Source organism: Leptopilina heterotoma, unplaced genomic scaffold, assembly GCF_015476425.1.
Source record: "Leptopilina heterotoma isolate Lh14 unplaced genomic scaffold, ASM1547642v1 Lhet_24, whole genome shotgun sequence".
NCBI lineage: Eukaryota > Metazoa > Arthropoda > Insecta > Hymenoptera > Figitidae > Leptopilina > Leptopilina heterotoma.
The window spans coordinates 3,345,035-3,366,423 of NW_025110956.1; the positions used below are offsets into that span (position 1 = coordinate 3,345,035).

The following is a 21,389-nucleotide window of genomic DNA, read 5'->3' on the forward strand; positions in this document are numbered from 1 at the left end:
GAGAAAAATTAAAATATTCATAAAATGTATATTTTAACATGAGGATGCATGATTTTTCATGAAACGAACACAAAAATTGGAGTTTTAACTTTGCAGTAGTTTTTAATTATAAGTTTTATGGTAGTAAAATTTTCTGTTGAAAATTGGTATTTTTAAAAATTTTAACAGCAATTGCACTACAATTGAAATTTTTTTAATTTTTATGACAAATTTAACTTTAAAAATTGTAAAATTATAATTGATTTGTAAGTTTCTATACATTAAAATATTACTAAACTTTGCAAAAAATAATTTTTTTTTCTTCAACTCAACTATAAAAATTGTTCTAACTTACAAAAAATGACAATTTTTGTAAGTTTTCTCAAAAAGGAATCCGGACAGCACGTAAGTGCACGGTAACCTTTCGTCAATATTATTATGCAATGTTGCAGTATAGTGGTAGTTAGCAGTGTTGCGTCGTCAATATTGTCGCCTTATATTGCAGCAAAGTTTCAGATTATATAAAGCTAGCAAAATATTGCTCCTTATAATTACATTAATCATGTTATTGCTTTTTGATAAAAATGATTGAAAAATGGTTACCAAAAAGATTACATGCTATCTGGGGAAATAAAGTAGGATATGAATGATTTTAGATGCTTGCACGATTCAACTTCAAGAAATAAATTTTTAAAAACTTTATAAAAAGACGCTTTTGATATTGTAAAATAGCAATTTTTAATTGAATATCGAAAAATAAATGAAAAAATTAGTAAGAGAAGCAGGCGTAAAGTGCCAACATCGAACTTTCAGTTTGGTTAATTAATGTAAAAAGTTGAAAGAGTATAATAATGAGATGTAGTCTAAAATTGGAACAGATCACAAACCTTCAGTTTGGTTATTTATAATGTAAAAAATGGAGATGAGATGAGATGATTAAAAAAAGAAGAATTTGATTATTAAAATTGTTTATAAAAGAGGAATTGTCAACACAAACGAGGACGCCTTATCAGGAATTCTAAGGGTTGAAAAGACAACAGATTGTAGATCTAAAATAGTAGAACAACAGCAAGAGTCTTCTACAAGTGTAAACGAGGAAAATGATAATATGAAAATACATATACGGACAGAAGGCAGTAAACATACGATAATTGAAGGTTATTACAAATGTAAGAATATGGGGATTAATTAGCAGAAAGCGAGCAATCAATAATATAAGCACGAATTTATGTTAATAGAAGTATATCTTTTTTACAGGAAATAAAGAAAAAAGACAAGGATATGCAAATTATTCTTTCTTGAAATAGATAAATAATTAAAAAGTCTTTTGAAATATAATTAACAAATAATGGTGAGAAATTTACTTACAAATACTTATTTTTTTATTATTATTATCATAAATTAAATGTAGTGGTCAGACTCGAGCTCAACATTTTATTTATTTATTATATCTTTGAATTGTATATAGAGTCAATTTAATATCAAATGTTGAGTTGTAAAAATGTATCTTATATTACAAGAGAATTCCATTAGTCTTGGTTAATAGTAATTCACACTATGTCATTCATGAATTTATTGAATTATTGGTAATTAATTATCAATCGATCGAAACTGTTCAAGAATTGAGATTGCTTGTCACAACTGTCAACTGGCAACCACTTGTCAAAGATGTTGGGTCTGTTATCATGTTGCAGGGGCGAACCCAAGGGGGCGCATGATTATTCCCCAAATGTCATTTTTCCGAAATGTCATTTTACCGAACTGCACTTTTGCGAATACTCATTTTTGCGAAAAGCCAATTTTGCGAAATGTCACTTTTGCGAATTGTCATTTTTTCGAAAAGCTATTTTTGCGAATTGTCATTTTTACGAATTGTCAATTTTCCGAAAAGTCATTTTTGCGAATCGACATTTTTACGAATTGTCAATTTCCCGAAAAGTCATTTTTGCGAATTGTCATTTTTACGAAAAGACATTTTTGTGAAATGACATTTTTGCGAAAAGTCATTTTTACGAATTGCCATTTTTGCGAATTGTCATTTTTAAGAAATGTCATTTTTGCGAATTGTATTTTTACGAATTGTCATTTTTGCGAAAAGTTATTTTTACGAATTGTCATTTTTGCGAAAAGCTATTTTTGCGAACTGTCATTTTTGCGAATCGACATTTTTACGAATTGTCAATTTTCCGAAAAGTCATTTTTGCGAATCGACATTTTTACGAATTGTCAATTTTTCGAAAAGTCATTTTAGCGAATTGTCATTTTTGCGAAAAATACAATAGTGAATTTATAAACCTACAAGTTTTCTATTGTATTCTTGCCAAAAATGACAATTCGCAAAAATGACTTTTCGGAAATTTTACAATTCGTAAAAATGGCGATTCGAAAAAATGACTTTTCAGGAAATTGACAATTCGTAAAAATGGCGATTCGCAAAAATGACAATTCGCAAAAATGACAATTCGTAAAGATAACTTTTCGCAAAAATGACAATTCGTAAAAATAACTTTTCGCAAAAATGACTATTCGCAAAAATGACAATTCGTAAAAATGGCGATTCGTAAAAATAGCGATTCGCAAAAGTGGCAATTCGCAAAAATGACATTTCTTAAAAATGACAATTCACAAAAATGGCAATTCGTAAAAATGACTTTTCGCAAAAATGTCTTTTCGTAAAAATGACAATTCGCAAAAATGAGTTTTCGAAAAATTGACAAATCGTAAAAATGGCCATTCGCAAAAATGACAATTCGCAAAAATAGCTTTTCGCAAAAATGACAATTCGCAAAAGTGACATTTCGCAAAATTGGCTTTTCGCAAAAATGACTATTCGCAAAAGTGCAGTTCGGTAAAATGACATTTCGGAAAAATGACATTTGGGGAATAATCATGCGTCCCGAACCCAAGGTGCGCATGACCTATATACGGGACCGAAGCAGAATGCCAATTAACCTATTTTCACCAATTCGTGCCTGGCTGCCAAATACTAAATACGGTTTGACCGCGACTGACCGTGAGTTGGAAAAAATGGAATATCGACAGGACGCGACCATTTTCGGTCGAACATCGAGCATCACCAGCCAGCATGTGGAAGTTTTCACTGTCTTCACTTATGTAATGCTAATGTTTTGAATAAAATCTGAGCTGTGTTGACAGCGAAAATGCATTAGATAGAAATAAAATTATTTTCAATTAAATTATTTCTTGAAACCAACACCTTACTTTTACGGACCAAAGGCCACAAAATCTTATAAAGTTTATATATAAAAATTAAGGTCCTACAAATAGAAAAATAATTAAAATCTTTAAAAAAAATTAATTAATTCTTTTATGTGTTAAAAGCTATAATTATCCTCTCTCTCTCTCTCTCTCTCTCTCTCTCTCTCTCTCCTCTGTGTGTAATAATCGCGACTCTATTGTTCAGAATAAATAGTAAATTTCGAAAAGGTAAAATAGTAAGCTCAGTTTTGAGCTAGTCGGGGAAGTTTTTATTTTATTATTGCCATCTTGGCCTGGGTAGCTTACCTATATACCTGGCGCCAGATCATCGCTAGTTTTTTTCGAGAACAAAGTGTGGGACTCGTAAATCGGTAATAATTACAATTTTTGTAACGATACGGTAAGTAAAGTTACCAAGAAAACGTGAACACCGTTACAATCTTTAACAATGTTTTTCTCATTGAAGTGAGTTGGCAATTTTGCAATTCTTTTTTATGGACATTTTATTTTCACAAGTTATAATTTTCACTGAATTGAAAATGGCATCTGCTTCAAATATTGAGAAGTGTACTAAGTGTGGTAGAGATATTGCGCGTGTTATTTCCACGTTGTGTTTTGGATGTAAACTTCCTTATCACCCGAGCTGTGCAATGCAATGCAGACCTCTACTTTGCCTGACGGGTCATTTAATCCAAGGTCACTTTCTCCATCAGCTAATTGTCAGTGCTCACAGGTCTTCTATAAATTTAGAGCCCATTATTGACGCCATAAAGCAATTAACACAAACTATCTCCAAAAATTTTACCACAATGTCGGAGAATTTTATGGACATAAATGCCAGAGTTGATGTCCCCCTCTCTGGACTGACTAATATGAATAGAGTAGAGTGGTTGATTTGACGGATCATCTTGCTATTGTTGAGGAGAGACTTGACAAGTATGAGGCGGGATGTTCACAAATAGTTAACCAAGTACTCGAGACTAATGCCTGCATCAATAAAATTGTCGCTCGGTCGGTAATAAAGTGTAATCTAGTTTTGTTTAATCTTCTTGAAGATAAATTTCCAAACAAGGACTCCAACACCTTGAAAGCTATGTTGTCAACAACAAATTTAAAAAGTTTACTAAATCAACTGATCTTGATGGAATTCGAAAATTCAGAACTGGTGCTTAAGCGCAAGTCTCTCAGAAGCAACGCCCTGTGAAGATCGTATGTATGACGGAAGACATTTCAATATAACTGTAATATAACAATAATATTACCGGGTTACTGTGATATTACGTGCTACTTGGGTATGTGCAATATAAAATAATATGAAGGTTAATAGAAAATGTCTTAAGAAATACCTTCAGTAGTAAAGAAGACGATTAAGATTACAACAACAGTGGCGATTCTGCCTAAGTTGATGAGCCTCAGGCAGATTGTAAAATTTACCAAATTTGGTAACGTGGTTTATTGCAGATGAAAAGACACCTCTCTCATAAATTTGTTAAAAAATTTAACTTTTTTAAAAATATTTATTAGGAATCATAAACTGCTCAATGGGCAGTTACAAATAATTTATTATAAAAATAAAAAAGTTGAAAACAAATAAATTATATTATTCGAGGTTTTTATTTTAAGGTTTGATAACATAAAAATAAATAAATTAATGAACTCAAAAAACTACTTTAGTATGTAAAAAAGTGTTGTAAATGGTACTGAAATTATAGAATTTAAAAAAAATTTATTTAATTTTATGTATTCCAATAAGAGATTTAAATAAAAAAAGAAACTGGGTGTGTAAATTCCTCACCATATTCATTAAAAAAATATTTCGCAGAACAACATAGGGTGTAAAAGTTTTTGGAACTATTGACTCCAATAATATTAGATAACAAATTCTAATTATAATATTATATTGAACACATCAGTTTTACAGGATACATACTAACCTACAACTTGTAAATATCCAACTTGGCTTATCATTGGATTAGTGTTAATTTGGCACATGTAGTAGCCCCTATCCTGTTGCTCAACACTTCGAATGTTTAGAAGCCATGTTCTATGATTGTCATTAGTAACACTAAACCTTGCTATTTTTGCTACAACGTGTTTGTGAATAGTTACAAGCATCTGACGATCAACGTGAATCCAGGCAACCTGAAAAAAATTTTATATTTAAAAATTGTAATTGAGTCGATTGTGTTATACTAAAAAGTTCGACTTATTAATCTACGGAAAAATTCTATAAGAATTACTATCGTTTGCTCTAGTAGCTCGTGAAAAAAATCTTTAAAAATCATTTTTCATATTTTAAATTTTAGGTATTAATTCTACTTATTGTTATAATAAATTTAATAAAATCAAAATTTTGAAATGCTGTTTCCAAAAATATTTTATCAAATTTAATAATACGTCGGTTGGGTGCAGAAAGGTGCCATTTCAGACTAGTCGTGATAAACGTGCCGTTTCAAAAAACACGTGAGAAACCTGCCATTTGAACTAAGATTTGAAAAACATGCCAACTCAGAATTGACGTTCATTTTTTTTATTTTAGGTTGACACTTGTGAGTACAGAAAAAATTCGAAGAAAAGGTTATAAAGTTATACAAAAATGATTTTTCTAGTTGCATTTTGCATAATTGTTATTTTTTTGAAAAAGGAATATTTTTGACTAATTTATTGAATTAATTTGTTGATTATTTATTATTTGATAGACAACTTCTTTCTTGTACTTCAAATAAAAAAAATGAACGTCAATTCGGAGTTGGCATGTTTTCCAAATCTCAGCTCAAATGTCAGGTTTCTCAAATGTTTTTTGAAACGGCACGTTTTTCACGACTAGTCTGAAATGGCACCTTTCTGCACCCAACCGACGAATAATCGATATTTACACTTCTACTAATAATTAACATTTTGGTGAAATTTCGATATATTTGTAAAATGTTAACCGCGGTTGTTAACTTGTCTATTTTATAATATTTTATGTCAGAAATTTTTTTAAAAAATACTTCAAATATATATAAAAACATCCTTAAAAGTCCGGAGGTCTAAGTTAATATTTTCCTTTAAAAAAAAATTATTAAAAAGCTCTATTCTTAGGCCTTCTAAAGTAGGATCCCCTCTTAAAAAAAAATTGCGTTTCTGATTTAAATGGGAATATGTCTTAGTTTTCGACTATTTTTTGCTTTAATAAACTATCTGTAACATAGAGAATGGATTAAATTAAAATTCTGCCAAATTATAATTCGATTAAATAAACATTCTGTTAAATTAGGATTATTTCTGATTTTCTTTCTGCTAAATTAATACTCTTTTCTTTTCTGTTTAATTTAAATTCTGCCAAACAAATTTTCACATCAATTAAAATTCAATTAATGTTTAATTTCAGACCCATTACTATTGCGAGTAAATTTTTTATTCTACATTTTAGATTCTTCTAAAATGGTATTCTAGAGAATAAAATTCTATGTAATAAAGATTCTAACAAATTCACTTTAAAGGCCTTTTCATACGCCCCTAGAATTAAAAAAAAATGTTCCAAGCAGAAAAATTGTTAATAAAAGCTTTACCTGAAATTCTCTATATGGTAGGGGGTCACTTTTACCAATTTATTTTTCCCAATCTCTTTTTTCCAAAAATAATTTTATCAGTAACCAATTTTCCCAAAATTTATATTTTCCAAAAAAAAAAAAATTCCAAAACAGAATTTTCCAAAAAAAAAATTTCCAAATATAGTTTTTGGAACATTTGAAACAAAACACATTATACTGCCAGCAGCAAGTTCATGTTGTTTAATTTCCAAATTTAGACTACAGCTGTCACATTATTTTGAGTGTGTAAATTTTTGTTAAAAAGTTCTCAATTCTTGTGACAAAAGTATGGCCGAAATAATTAAATTGAAGACTCAAAATGTTCTACATATTACTGGCTTTTTATATTATAAACATTCAAGTGGATCGGGTAAGACATATTGGATTTGTCGACGAAAAAAGGAGTGCTCAGCGCGGGCAATCACATTCGTTGAGGAAAATGGAGAAATCGGTTTGCAAAAGGGACCAAAGGAGTCGAAACATTCTCATGCCCCAAATATAGAAGAAGTTGAGGCACTAAGAATTGAAAACAGAGTTAAGCGCGCAGCTGAAGAGCATCCCGAAGTTCCTTCTGCTCAAATACTTCGAACAGAATTACGCGGTGTTCGTTCCGGTAAATTATAATTAATTATTATATATATATATAATAATAATATATAATAACGTTATAACGTCAGATTTTAAAACAATATTTTTGGTAAACAAAATTTTCTGGTAAAATTTTTTTTTGGTAACAATACTTTTGGTAAAATTTTTTTTTTGGTAAAATCAGTTTGGAAATGTCAATTATTGGAAAAAATAAAATTGGAAAAACAAAACTTTGGAACTGATGGTTTGGTAAAAGTGACCCCCATTCCTCTATATAAATAACAAAACTGTATTCCTGTTTTTCATCGAACGAATTTTTCATTGTCATATGTTTTTTTGTTTATCTGATGTGTACTGAGTGATTGAATGTAGTAAAAGAATGAATCCTGCATTTACTCTATCTTTCAACTGATCTTAGCTAATAATTTATTTACAAAATAATAAGAAAAGCAACGGGTGAAAACAATACAAATTAATATTTAATGATTGTACCTTATGCACTCCTAAATTTTCAATAATACAAGGCAGACTGACATCCCTTCCAAGTGGTACGGTTACGTTTGGAATTGGTTCGGCAAACATTGGATGTTCAGTAAGAGCTGAAACAAAAAAGTAAAATATAATATAGATTTTGCCGACTCGAAATTTTAATCAATCGTAAAATTACAAAGTTTAAAATTTAGCATTTTCTATGTAGAATAAATGTAGTGACTTTTTTTGGGTGGTGGATTAAAGGGATGAAAACAACCCTAAAATGAAAAGTGACAAGAAATCTATTAAAAATATTAATTTTTTATCAAATTTGGTAGCTAGGGGTTTTTGGGATCGCTGATTTTAAATCTGACATCATATTTGTATTCAGCAACGGTGATAACCCCTAGATATCAAGTTTCATTAAAAATTAATCATTTAAAAGATATCTTGTCACTTTTCATTTAAAGTTTGTTTTCAGCCCTATAGACTTAGGTAATTTGCGAAAACAAAAATATTAAAAATGGATTTTTCCTCTTAATACGAAATTATTATTTTCAGAGTATATATATTTTTTATTTATTTTTGTTGTTTGTTCTTATTTGTTAGTAGTTTTCAAAACAGCAGCAAGACAAAACGATTCAGAATAAAGTTTTGTTCAATGTGATTGAAACGGATTTTGATCATCAAGAGCAATCAGTTGTTGTCGGCCTTGTATAATGGTCGTCTGTTGAAAAAGAAATAATCTTTTTCTGCTAGAAAGCATTGATAGTGTGATTCTCGGATTACACCTACGATTAATGACGACTGTTGATTCTAATGAAGGTTGAGGAAGTAGATCTTTCTTCTTTTAAAGCTGATAAATATTTTTTAGTCACTCATTTGTTTAACAGTTTACTGTTTTCAATGTATTAACAAGTTATAAATTATAGCATAATGTTTATCAATATATAGAAAAAAATGTGACAATCAAAATTAATGTATTTTAGAAAATTGTAGGGTTTTTTTATTTTATTTTTTCATTTTCCTGAAACAATTTACAGTTGATATTAAATTACTTATATCAATAACTAATCGGACACTTCTTGTACCACATTGTTCTGATGAAAGTTGAAAGTCAATTAAAGTTGAATGTATGTAAGTTTATGCTCAATGTATTTAAAAAATCGCACATATAAATTAAACAAAACCCAAAATACTTTTTTAATTATTAATTAAAGTTGTAAGTATTTCTGTATTATTATTAATTTTAAAATATAATTATTTATTATGACAAGCATTACAAGCATTACTCCCGCATTACATTTTGAATTGTATAACAAATTTTGTGCTTTGCACCTGCATTTTTTGTATATAACTTTACTCGTGCAAAAAATATAATAAATACATTTCATATTTTCATTAAATGCGACATCTTCTAAAAAGTTGTTATAGTCTCCCTTGGTCAAGTGCGTCTAGGCGCCTCCCAATACAGTTGGGCACAAATGGTTGAGAGTTCAAGTCTTGAGAGTTTACTCAAGATGCAAAGTTTTCGACAATGATTTAGAGATATAATAAGTTAATTCCCATCATTTTTATATAAAATTAAAGTAAACTGTAACACATTATGAATTTATTTTAATAACATTAGCAATAATAAGAATTAATAACATAATTGGTGAAAAAACCTGTAACTAACATGTTACTAACGATCAAAATCACAACCTTCCCGTTTACAGGGTAAGTATTTTTTCGATAATCATAAGATGTAATAGACGAGAAATAGAGAAGATATTTTGAAAAATGTCTTTGCCCCGCCTAGTTCTTTTTCCCCATAAGTTTTGTTCTAAAATCTATCACGATATAGAATTGAAAGTGGCAAACGTGGAAATTGAAAGTGTTTTGTGTAAACGATAACTAACACTTTGATGCATAACATGTTTTGCTGGAAAAACATTAGACTCGCTATAATTGGAGAATATCTCTAAGTTTAATCACGAACGATTGTTTGTACTAATTACTATTTATTTTTTGTAAGATTAGGTTACCCAGTTCACTCCAGATAGAAGATATATCGATCCAGAAATACAGCAGGCAGCACTGAAAAAGGAAGAAAAGGCTGCACGTCCTTCTACATCCGATCATGTAGCAAAATTGTGTTTCATTGTACGTGACAATGGTAACGAAGGCGGACTTTGTGTTGCCGAAGGGTTATCGGATAATGATGAACCGGGCAACTAACTTGAAACTAACCCTTTAAGTCATAGTAATAGTAGCCTCCTTTTTATTGGTTTAGCTCTGACTGGCATATAGATCAGAAAGCATTATAATGCTGCATTTGTATTGAGAGCGTGTATCAAGACCACGCAGAGACTAGAGAGAACTACGTGGAAGTAGTGGACGAGAGTATGAGAGGAATGTTTCAGACTCCATTACTCCAATTGGAGTGGGAATACCGGGAGGTCCCTAAACACCCCCTCATATTTCGGACAAACACTCTAACCCATCGACCGGTCCAGTTTGTAAAAGCAAAGGTGTATACTCTCCCATACCTACATTCTAGTTTTGCTCTTTCTCAGTTTTTATATATCTTATCGCCTTAACAAATTTTTAATTTGTATTCAAATATTATTGTAAATAGTTCTTCACAATATTAATCCATATTCCTTAACAGTAACTAGTTTCTACAAAAAAAACCTTTAAGCCACTGGTTTTAAATCTTAAAAATTTATTTTACATCATCAGAAAGATTTTATTTTGCAGTTCCATAGGCAATCCTATTTTTGTTAAAATAGTTATAGAACTATTCACGAAAGGCCTATCAGATTGATAAAACAACAATTTTTACCTTAAATTCTTTTTCTTAGAATATAAGATCATCTGTACTTTTTTGTTTCCTTAAAAAATCTGCTGCTTTGAGCACGTTTCGCTACTGAAAAGCAACCCTAACGGATATTGTTATCCCTAATCAATGACTATAGATTACTCTTCTCTTTACGCTTCTGAAGTAAATTTGGTTTTTACGGAACTTTACCATCATCAAAGATTCGAACCTACAGAACAAATAGGGAATAACAAATTCTCAATATTGAATTTTAAAAATCTGATAATATATTTGTATTCAAAACCCCCAGAAACTCCCAAATAAGAATTTTCAGGCGAATCTGCGGTCAATGTAAAAAATTTTTTTAGACAGAAAGAAAATTTCTTCGGAAATTCTAACATTTACTTCAAATTAGTTTTAAGTTTTATGAAAGTTATTATATTTTGAAGTCGATGGGACGTATGAGTCCCATTGGCCGTTAAAGGGTTAATAGTAATTAAGACACTTTCTATGACATTCAAGGCAGTGCAATAAATTTTAATTGACTAGGAACACTAAGGTTTTCCCACTTGAAAATTCTTGTACAAGTTTAGTTTCAAGTTTATGTATGGAATCATGTCAATTTTCATACATAATTTCCCGTAACAGAAATTGAAATAGTGGAATAGTACACAAGATCGTACATGATTAATTACAACAATTCTTCTATTCAAGATCATTTACTAGTTCAAGTATGTATCTGTAAACCAGTTCCTACATGAAGAAAAAGTGTCTTAAATTCTAAATTAATTTTATATTTTGTTGACTTTGTACTATAAAATCATCAATGTTTCGAAGACATCATAAAGACAACTAAAAAACATTAAGACATTCTACGTTTGATCTAACAGACGTCCAAAAAGATGTTTAAAAAACATCTAAAAGGACTTTTGAAAAATATGGAAAAACATTAAGAAGACGTTTTTTTACGTCCCTGAGATCTTTTTTAAACACACACCCTTCTTTCACAAAATTCTTTAAGTTTAAACACAATAAAGTTGCATTAAATTTTTAAAAAGTATATCTGGAGTTTCCAAAAATAACTTTTATCTTAACAATTTTTAAATTCACCTTAAACTTTTTTTTGTGGCAAAGTACAAAAGACATCCGCAAAAAAACGGTCCATAGAACGTCTTTTGAACGTCAGACATGCGTTTAGATGTATATCTAAAACATTTTTAAAAAAATGTATTTACCCTCACTTAAAAACTCTTGTTTTTTTTAATTTTACTTTAAAATTAAATTCTTCGAACTAGGTAATGTAGACAAAATCCATGAAATTGAAATCCATTAGGACTTTTTTGTAAACAAATGTTAAGAAATATTTCAAAATTGTGTTCAAATTTTTCAGCAAATGCTTTAAATTTCATCAAATTCAAGCAAATGCTACTGATTTTTAATTTTTTTTTCGCCATTTTGGACTCGCCATTTTGAAATTTTACGTGTTAGAGAAAATCTAACGACAGATTCGAATTCAGAGCGTAAAAAATACTTTAAAAAACGTTCTTACTTTTCCGGGTCCGAAAGTTGACACAAATTTGTTTTCAAATTTGATTATTTAAAAATTTTAAGAAAATTCTGTTTGAAAATAATAAGAAAAGTTTTTAGAAACTTTTCTTATTCACTCTTGGTTAGAAAAAATTGTAAGAGTTTTAAAAATTATCTTAACTTTTTTCAATTTTTTTCTAACCAAGAGTTAAGAAAAGATTCTAAAAACTTTTCAAACTTTTCTTTCAAACAGAATATTCTTAAAATTTTTAAATAAACAAATTTGAAAATAAATTTGGGTCAACTTTTGGACCCGGAAAAGTAAGAACGTTTTTTAAAGTATTTTTTACGCTCTGAATTCGAATCTGTCGTTAGATTTTCTCTAACACGTAAAATTTAAAAATGGCGAATCTAATATGGCGGAAAAAAAAATAAAAAATCAATAGCATTTGCTTGAAACGTGTTCCTGGGTAATATTTGGGGTCGCTGATTACAAATATGAAGTCAGATTTTAAATGGCGGACTGAATATGGTGGACAAGAAAATAAAAAATTAATTTGATTAACTTGAAAATTGTTATTAGGGGGTTTTTGGGGTCGCTGATGCCGAATAGTAAGTAAATGACACAATATCTTTCAAGTAAATCCGTTATATTTTTAATATTTTTTTTCCCGCCATATTGGATCCGCCATTTTGAATTTTTTAAGTCTGACTTTAAATTCGAAATCAGCGACCCCAGAAACAAACAGAAATTACAATTTTATTATAAATTAACAGCTATAACTATAAACTAGATAGGTAATTGTTATACCTATAGATACATAAATAATTAAATTATAATTATTTTGTATAATTTTTTTTTAATTTTGTTGAATAAATTAACTTAACAATTTTTACACAATATAATTAAAGTAAACCACTTCTTTATCACACAAAAACAACTTTAAACAATTCACTTCACAACATCAAAGTTTTAACGTAAAAATATTCATTTTAACACTAGTACATTTTAGTCTTTTAGAACGATATATAGCTTACAAAGAAACTCAATTCACAACAAAATATTAACTTTAAGATAATTCTATCAAGCTCGGGTTTTTGACAAATGCTAAAGAGCAACTGACACTCGGTAAGTTTATTCTTTATTCTAATGAATATTCCTTCCCAGGTGGAAAAATTCGCGTGAGTTTCTCACGTGAGACTCGCGTGAGTATCTCACGTGAGATTCGCGTGAGATTCGCGTGAGTATCACAAAAAATTTGCTTGAGTATCACATGAGTATCTCACCCTACAGACTTACGCAAACTTGTGTCGATATTGCATAGCAATATTGCAAAAATTTCCGAACAATGTATACACAACATTGACTCAACATTAATTATGTCTGCTCTGCCCGAGATTAATTATGTCAACATTGTCAGGCTATATTTAAGCATAATTAAGACAACATTGTATGGAAATGTTATAATATATAAAAATATAATAATACTAGGGGGCTCCGCCCCCTGCTATTCTTTTTATTTATTTCAATTTTTATAAATTTCAAATCAGGTTAATGAGGAATTTATTAGGCCATGGGGCCTACTTTTGACCGGGGGGTCGATTTTGTAACTTTCCCACTCCCACTTCCATCCTCTTACTTTCCACTCTCACTTATATTTCCCACTTTTAGTCCCACACCCACTTCCCAACTTCCACTTATCACTCTTATTTCCCACATCCACTTTCCACTCTCACTACCCATTCTCACTTTTTACTTCCCATTCTCACTTCCCACTCTCACTTCTAGTTCCCACTTTTACTTCACACCTTCTACTTTTCACACACACTTTCTACTCATACCTTCTACTTCCTACTCCTACTTCCTACATTATGTATTTTTGCACTTCCCACTCTCACTTATTATCTTCCACTTTGACTTCCTAACTTCTAGTTTTTATATCTTCTTTTCACTTTTACGCCTTGTTGACACTCACACTTTCAACCTTACACTCATAATCGTTAATCAGGTATTTTCATTTAAAAGTAAGAGTGGTGTGTAAGAGTAGAAGTGGGACGTGAAAGTGTGAAATTGGAGTGAAAAGTGAGAGTAGAGTGTGAATGTTAAAAGTAGAAAGTAAAAGTGGAATATGGAAAGTCAAAGTCGGAATAGAAAGTGGAATAATATAAGTGGAAGGTGATAGTGGAATGTGGGAAGTGGGTGTGGGTAGTGAGAGTGGAAAGTGGAAGGTGGGAAGTGAGAGTGAAAAGTGAGAGTGGGAAGTGGGAGTAGGCAGTGAGAGTGGGAAGAGGAATGTGGGAAGAGAGAGTGGGAGTGGGATAGTTACAGAATCGACCCCCTGTATGTAAAAATTGTCCAAAATTGGTATAAATAAACACTTATCGTAACGGTTCTTTATGGTGCCCTTATAGGTCCTTCTTTTACCTGGTAGGTAAAAAAGTAGGTTACATTTTCCCTAATGCGAATTTGTAGGAATGATTTACAAAATCTGTAAAATAAAATATACCATCCTAAAAATAAAATTTAATATAGCTTTTTTAAACCCCTTCCTTAGGGATCAATAAGTCATTAAAGAATAGTCATCAACTTGTTTGGGAAAGATTACAACAAAACGGGGTTTCTCTGGTTGGCTTCTTCGGAAAAGTGATGTTCAGATAATTTTATTTTATCGATTTTTGTGAAGTTAACCTAAAAATGGTCAAAAAGAAAGTTTTCACACAGATGTTCTTGTCATTTCCGGTCAATTTTTTTAAAAAAGTTAACCTCATAATACAAAAATCAACAAAAACAAAATCGCGCAAGTTTGGTCCTTGCTAAAACCCAGTTTTAAACGGTGCAAAGTAGGGAAATTTCTCCATGGGAACACCCAGTTTTCTAATTGATGTTCAGGTCGTTGCAGGATGCCTTCTTTGAGATAATATTATTCGTCTAATGTTGAGATACTTTCTGGTTGACTTATTTATAAAGAAGTTGAACTCAAAATGTAAAATATTTTAACAACAAAGTACCAATGTAATCTTCTATGTAGAAATTTATTCCTGCCAATTCTTAAGGGATTTGACTTCAAACTATGAAAATCATTAACAAAAAATTAGCTATAAACTATTGCCAAATTTTGCCGGTCTTGTCTTTTTAACAGTTCAATTTTCTACATCCCTCTGTATGGAACGCGCAAGAATTTTTAACCATGTCTAGTGATTCTATGTAAATATGTGAATGTAATATATATGAAAACGTGAGTCGTAGGTACTCTAAATGCAATAAATCAAAGACAGTTTTATAAATGCGTAATTTTGTGTTTTAAGAAATAAATCACATAATTTTTATTAAGGAACAATTGAAAGGAAAAGTGATTCATATTTTTTAATGCATATCTTGCAGAATAGGGAATAAAAATAGCAAAAATATCACTAAAATCAACATGTCAAAAAACTATTTTAATTTGAAAATCCAAACATTTTGAACACAATTTTTAGAGTAAAACACAAACATTTTCAATTCATTTTGTTTCTCATCTCGCGAATTTTACTGCGAATGCTTGATTTAATAATCTGGTCATCTACAGGTTTCCAGTTCACTCTTTTGGCAAACGAGCGAGAGTATTCTGTAAAAAATTGGTTTAATTTATGAAATTATATTAAATGAAAGTGAAAAGTATTATGCGAAATGTAAAAAGTGGAAGGTGATAAGTGTAATGCGGAAAGTGAAAGTAGAATGCGAAATGTAAAAAGAGCAATGCAGAATGAGAAATGTAGGAAGCGGAATAAGGAAAGTGGAATGTGGAATCTGAAAAAAATGGAATGGAAAATGTGTAAAGTAAATTGCGGAAAGTAAAAAGTAAAATGCGTAATAGTTTTGTGATTGTCACACTTGCTGGAAAATTTACTAGAAGAGGGACATTTCGATAAGTTGAGGAAATTTACTAAAAACTTCCGGAAATCCTGGTAGTAACTGACATAATAGTGGAAAATAGAATATTTATTTGTAAAAGGAGAAAAGTATAATATTTTATGTGCTTTTGATACTATAGCGAAAAAATAATAAGGGGAAATAAATAAATAAATAAATAAAAAATAAATAATAATAAATAAATTATTATTATAATAATAAGGGGGGATAAAGGAAAAGAAGGTGAATTAGATCTAAAAAGGGATCCCTAGATCACATAAGAAACTTACTTAAAATTTTATTAACTGCATCTTGTTTCTGGTCCTTTTCTTCCTTTGACAAACTTTTAGATAATAGAACCTCTTCTTTAATTGTAGAAATTAAAAGAAATCTACATAATATTGCTTGGGAAGTTGATTTTTTCTTTGCATCATTGAAAGCAGTTTTGTCTATGTAAAGGTCACTCTCTGGATATAATTCGACAGCCTAAAATTTGATTTTAATTAATTATGGAACTATTACACTTAAAAAAATTTATGGCATAATGGTTTAATAAGAGAGTTCAGTTTTTGTAGTGAATTTTTTATAAATGAATTACAGTACTAGTCTAATTGCGAATTTTAAGAAATTTAAGGTTTTTTAAAGACATTATTTCTTATGTTTTTGAATTTAGAGAGACAAAAAGAGATAGGTATAAAAAACGAGAAGTATGAATAGAGAACAGAGAAGGTTTAACAGAGAATAGCAGAAGGGAAGAAAAAAGTAGAACATTGAAGAGACATAAAAGGAGAGAAAAGAGCGATAGAAGAGAAACAAGAGAAAATTGAAGTTGACAGTGCGAAGGAAGAAAATGCAAGATAGGAGAGAAAAAATGGAATAAAGACCCGTGTAGAAATTAAAAATAGGCTTTAATAAGGCCCTGAATAGATGCCCTTTCGAAAGTGAGACGCAAACTAGGAAAATTCGTCAGGACATGTCTAATTTCGTCACGCTTGGATTATCAGGTGATGATGTGGAAAAATAGACAGGTTCTAACTAGATCGCCTTGTCAGTGCCTGAGTAGAATATCAGAATGTGTGAATTCAACTAGAGGCATTCTAGCCAGGGCCTGATTGAAATATTTAAAAGGGACATAAATAGATCCAGTTAGATTTCCCTATCTGAAAAAGAGGGCATTCTAGTCAGTGCCCGATTATCACCTATCTAGAAATTTCTAGTGTGGTTGACTTTACTAATTCCTCATCAGCGCCCCTTTTCAAGTAAGGCGAAGTAGGGAAATTTCTACACGGGGAATAGTGGAGGAAAGAAAATTAAAAAAATGGTGGAAAAAATAAAGAGGACAAAGATAAAAGAGGATAAAGGATAGGAATTGATAAGACTGAAGAAAAAAAATTAAGGTGGAAGGAAATGAACCGAGCAAAAGAAGAAAACAAGCAAATAAAAAAGGTAGAAGAAAAATAAACGAAAAGAAAAAACGAAAAGAGAAATGAAAATATCTATACGCAAGACTTCTTGCTAAATCTATTATGCACTATATTACCTGATCATTTGCAGTCTGCTTTGTAAATAAAAAAATATTTAAGTCTGTGTTATTAACTGCGTTCGGGTCAATATCATCTTCCGTTTCTAAAATGTTATCTTCAGAATGGTTGTCCAAAGTCGGTCTTAAAGAATTAGAAGGTGGTTCTTCAATCGTAGAATGATATTCAGTCAAAGAAGAAAGTTGACCCTCAATAAAAGGACGAAGCTGATTTTCAGTCGTAGGATCATCTTGTTTTTGATTCGAAGAAGATGACTGCCCTTCATTGACAGGTCGTGGCATTTTTTCAGTCGAAGGATCATCTTGTTTTCGATTCGAAGAAGATGTCTGCCCTTCAAAGACAGGTCGTGGCAGATTTTCAGTCGAAGGATCATACTGTATTTGATTCGAAGAAGAAGGTTGTCCATGAATGACGAAAGTCGACGTTTCACCGGTATCAAGATGAATTAGCTCCGAACTTTGATCTGACAGGAAATCTTCTAATGACTGAAACAATTTTTATATTTTAATATTATAACAAAATTAAAATTGTACGTATTATTAATAACTTCAATCTAATAAATTTATAAAAAATTATTGAAAAATTCGTTACAAATTTTGTCAATATTCAAAAATTAAGCAAATGTTGAAAGTTAATTTTAGGTTAGGTACATTTTTATTTCTCGTTAAAAATTTTTTATAATTCTACTTTTGAAGTATACTTATATAAAATGTATAACAATGATATAGTTTATTTATAATTTTAATGTATACTCAAAAACATAAATATAGAATTATCTTACTATTTAAATTAGTTTTTTTAAATAGCTTCTATATTCCCAGGTAAAAATAATTCTTACGAAATTCGTACGATTTTTTTTACAAATTTTGTTCAGAAATCCGGCCAGATTCGTACAGAATTCCTATCAAATTCGTATGGAATTCCGCACGAAATGAAAGCTAAAAAGTTCCTCAAAAGTTTTCGGCTGAAATTCGAGCGAATTACGAACGGATTTATTTTGGAAAATTTTTTATAAAATTCTGCTCGGAAATTCGTACGGAAATTCCGCCGAAAATTTTTGAAGGAATTTTTAGTTGCCATTTCATGCGGAATTTCATACGAATTTCTAAGCAGAAATTTTATAAAAATTTTCCAAAAGAAATCGATTCGTAATTCGTTCGAATATCATACGAATTTCGTATGGGAATTTCGCCGAAAATTTTTGAACAAATTTTTGGCTTCCATTTCGTGCGGAATTCCATACGAATTTCCCAGCAGAATTTTATAAAAAATTTCCAAAATAAATCCGTTCGTAATTCGCTCAAATTTCACACGAATTTCGTATGGAAATTTCGCTAAAAACTTTTGAGGAAATTTTTAGCTGATATTACGTGCGGAATTCTGTACGAATTTCCGAGCAGAATTAAAAAAAAATTTTCAAAATAAATTCGTTCGTAATTTGATTGAATTTCCCACGCAGTTCGTAAGGAAATTCGGCCGAAAATTTTTAAGAAATTGTCAATAGAATTTCCGTGTCAATTTCCATACAAAAAAATTTCACATATCCATTAAAATTAACGATAATGTAGAAAAATTGTAATAAATTATTCATTTTTAAATATTTTTTCTATTTAAAACGCTCTGTTTGTAATTAAAGTCTATTTCAATAAGAAAATTCAAACGTTTTGGTAATTTTTTCAAATAAAAAAATTTAAATTAAATATCATCAAGGTTAGGCCAAAATATTTTTTAAATTGTAAATTCTTTGGTAATAAATTTCACTTCCTTAAATTGGACAGTGATAAACTTATTTCTAAGGACTTTAATATTTGGAATATGTGTTTATGTCAATTTTTTTGAAAAATAGATTTATCAACTTTTAAAAATTGCTTAAAATAAAATATAAATAATAAATAAAGTGCTAAATCATTTAGTAAATTATTGAACCATGTAAAAAATTGATCGAACTTGTACTATTTCAGATTTGTAGAGTAGTAAAAATTAATACTTATTACCTTTTTAGCTTTTTCCAAGGTAGGTGTTATATCTTTTGCTAAACGTAAAGCAATATTAATATTGTTTAGTGCATAAGATAATGTAGAGCATTCCAAAGTATCCATATCCAAAGTTTTCAATATCTCCTTTGCACTAGAAATGTTTGCTTCTTTGCGCAGAAGTTTCTGATTTATTTTCTGAAAATCATATTTAATAATTACTTAGAATTTCTTTTATAATCTTATAAAATTCAGTAAAATAAAATTTTTTTATCACCTTTCTTATTAGAAATAATGAACTTATGATGAGTATCAACAAAATTTAAAAACAATTTTTAATAATAGAAAAGAATCGTTGAAATAATAAAATGGAGATTTGTTTAATTGCAATATCAAAACTAGTAATAATCATAATATTAATAAGAATACCTTCTGAGGATTGTCATCTGACAGTGCTTGATTTTTTTTACAGCTTGTTGTGGATTTTTCGTTTCTTTTTCTTTTTAAACTTCTTGTTGCTTCTTGTAATTTTTGAGTTTTTAATTTTAGCAAATCTGCTTCATTAGCTGAAATAAACAATGAAAACATTTCTTAACTACAAATTTCATGAGTGAACGATTGTGACTTTAACCTTAAAAATTATAGTATATAATTTCAGGGAATTAAATTGAAGTTTGATTTTTAACAGATAAATAATACTTACTTGAGATTCCAACTATTTTCCCAGAATACTTTTTTTTGTGTCGTGCACGCTCTGGCCACAAATAATTGATAGTTGATCCAACCTTTAACTCCACTATTTCATTCTCATCAACAGCAATTGAACTTTTTTCAATTATGGTAAAATAACCATCGCCTTCCAATAAATATTGTTCCATTTTTACCAAGTAATAAAAGACCGAAAAAAGAAATTGGAAAATGTCAACTTTATCTTTGACAACATACAACAAAACACTTGGTTACCTTGGTTTCCTTGGTTACCAATTAAACGTTATGTTAACAACGTTCAAGTGATTACGGATTTTAATTTGAATCTTCTTCAAAGTAAAATTTATTCTCTTTGTTATAAATCAGTGGAAAACTTTTAGACCAACGTGTAAATAATTTATATTGTAAGTATAAGCAACAAATTTATAATTATTAGTTTTTATAAATTTAAATAGTTACATTATTTGAGAATAAAATTTTTGATCATTCTTGTCATAGAGGCCAAATATCATACTACTATTAATTATTATTTTTGATATTATTATTATTATTATTTATATTATTATTATTATTATTTATATTATTATTATTATTATTATTATTATTATTATTATTATTATTATTATTATTATTATTATTATTATTATTATTATATTATTATTATTATTATTATTATTATATTATTATTATTATTATTATATTATTATTATTATTATTATTATTATTATTATTATTATTATTATTATTATTATTATTATTATTATTATTATTATTATTATTATTATTATTATTATTATTATTATTATTATTATTATTATTATTATTATTATTATTATTATTATTATTATTATTATTATTATTATTATTATTATTATTATTATTATTATTATATTATTATTATTATTATTATTATTATTATTATTATTATTATTATTATTATTATTATTATTATTATTATTATTATTATTATTATTATTATTATTATTATTATTATTATTATTATTATTATTATTATTATTATTATTATTATTATTATTATTATTATTATATTATTATTATTATTATTATTATTATTATTATTATTATTATTATTATTATTATTATTATATTATTATT

At 28.9% G+C, this 21,389-nt stretch overlaps 2 protein-coding genes across 9 annotated transcripts in view; both read right to left on the bottom strand.

Moving 5' to 3' along the window:
* Positions 1-21,389, bottom strand: part of LOC122502831 (lachesin-like) — a 351,041-nt gene that overhangs the window by 70,161 nt on the left and 259,491 nt on the right. For all 8 annotated transcript variants that reach the window (XM_043613114.1, XM_043613113.1, XM_043613112.1 and 5 more), the window contains 2 exons: positions 7,854-7,960; positions 5,133-5,340 (listed from right to left, as the gene is read on the bottom strand). In XM_043613114.1, the coding sequence (XP_043469049.1) occupies positions 5,133-5,340; positions 7,854-7,960 (315 nt within the window). The remainder of the gene's footprint in view (positions 1-5,132; positions 5,341-7,853; positions 7,961-21,389) is intronic.
* On the bottom strand, positions 15,755-20,678 carry LOC122502832. Its single transcript, XM_043613116.1, has 5 exons — positions 20,269-20,678; positions 19,995-20,131; positions 19,587-19,763; positions 17,592-18,077; positions 15,755-16,537 (listed from the first exon to the last, which is right to left on the bottom strand). The coding sequence occupies exons 1-5, from the start codon at positions 20,441-20,443 to the stop codon at positions 16,325-16,327; spliced, it is 1,188 nt and encodes a 395-aa protein (XP_043469051.1). The 5' UTR covers positions 20,444-20,678; the 3' UTR covers positions 15,755-16,324.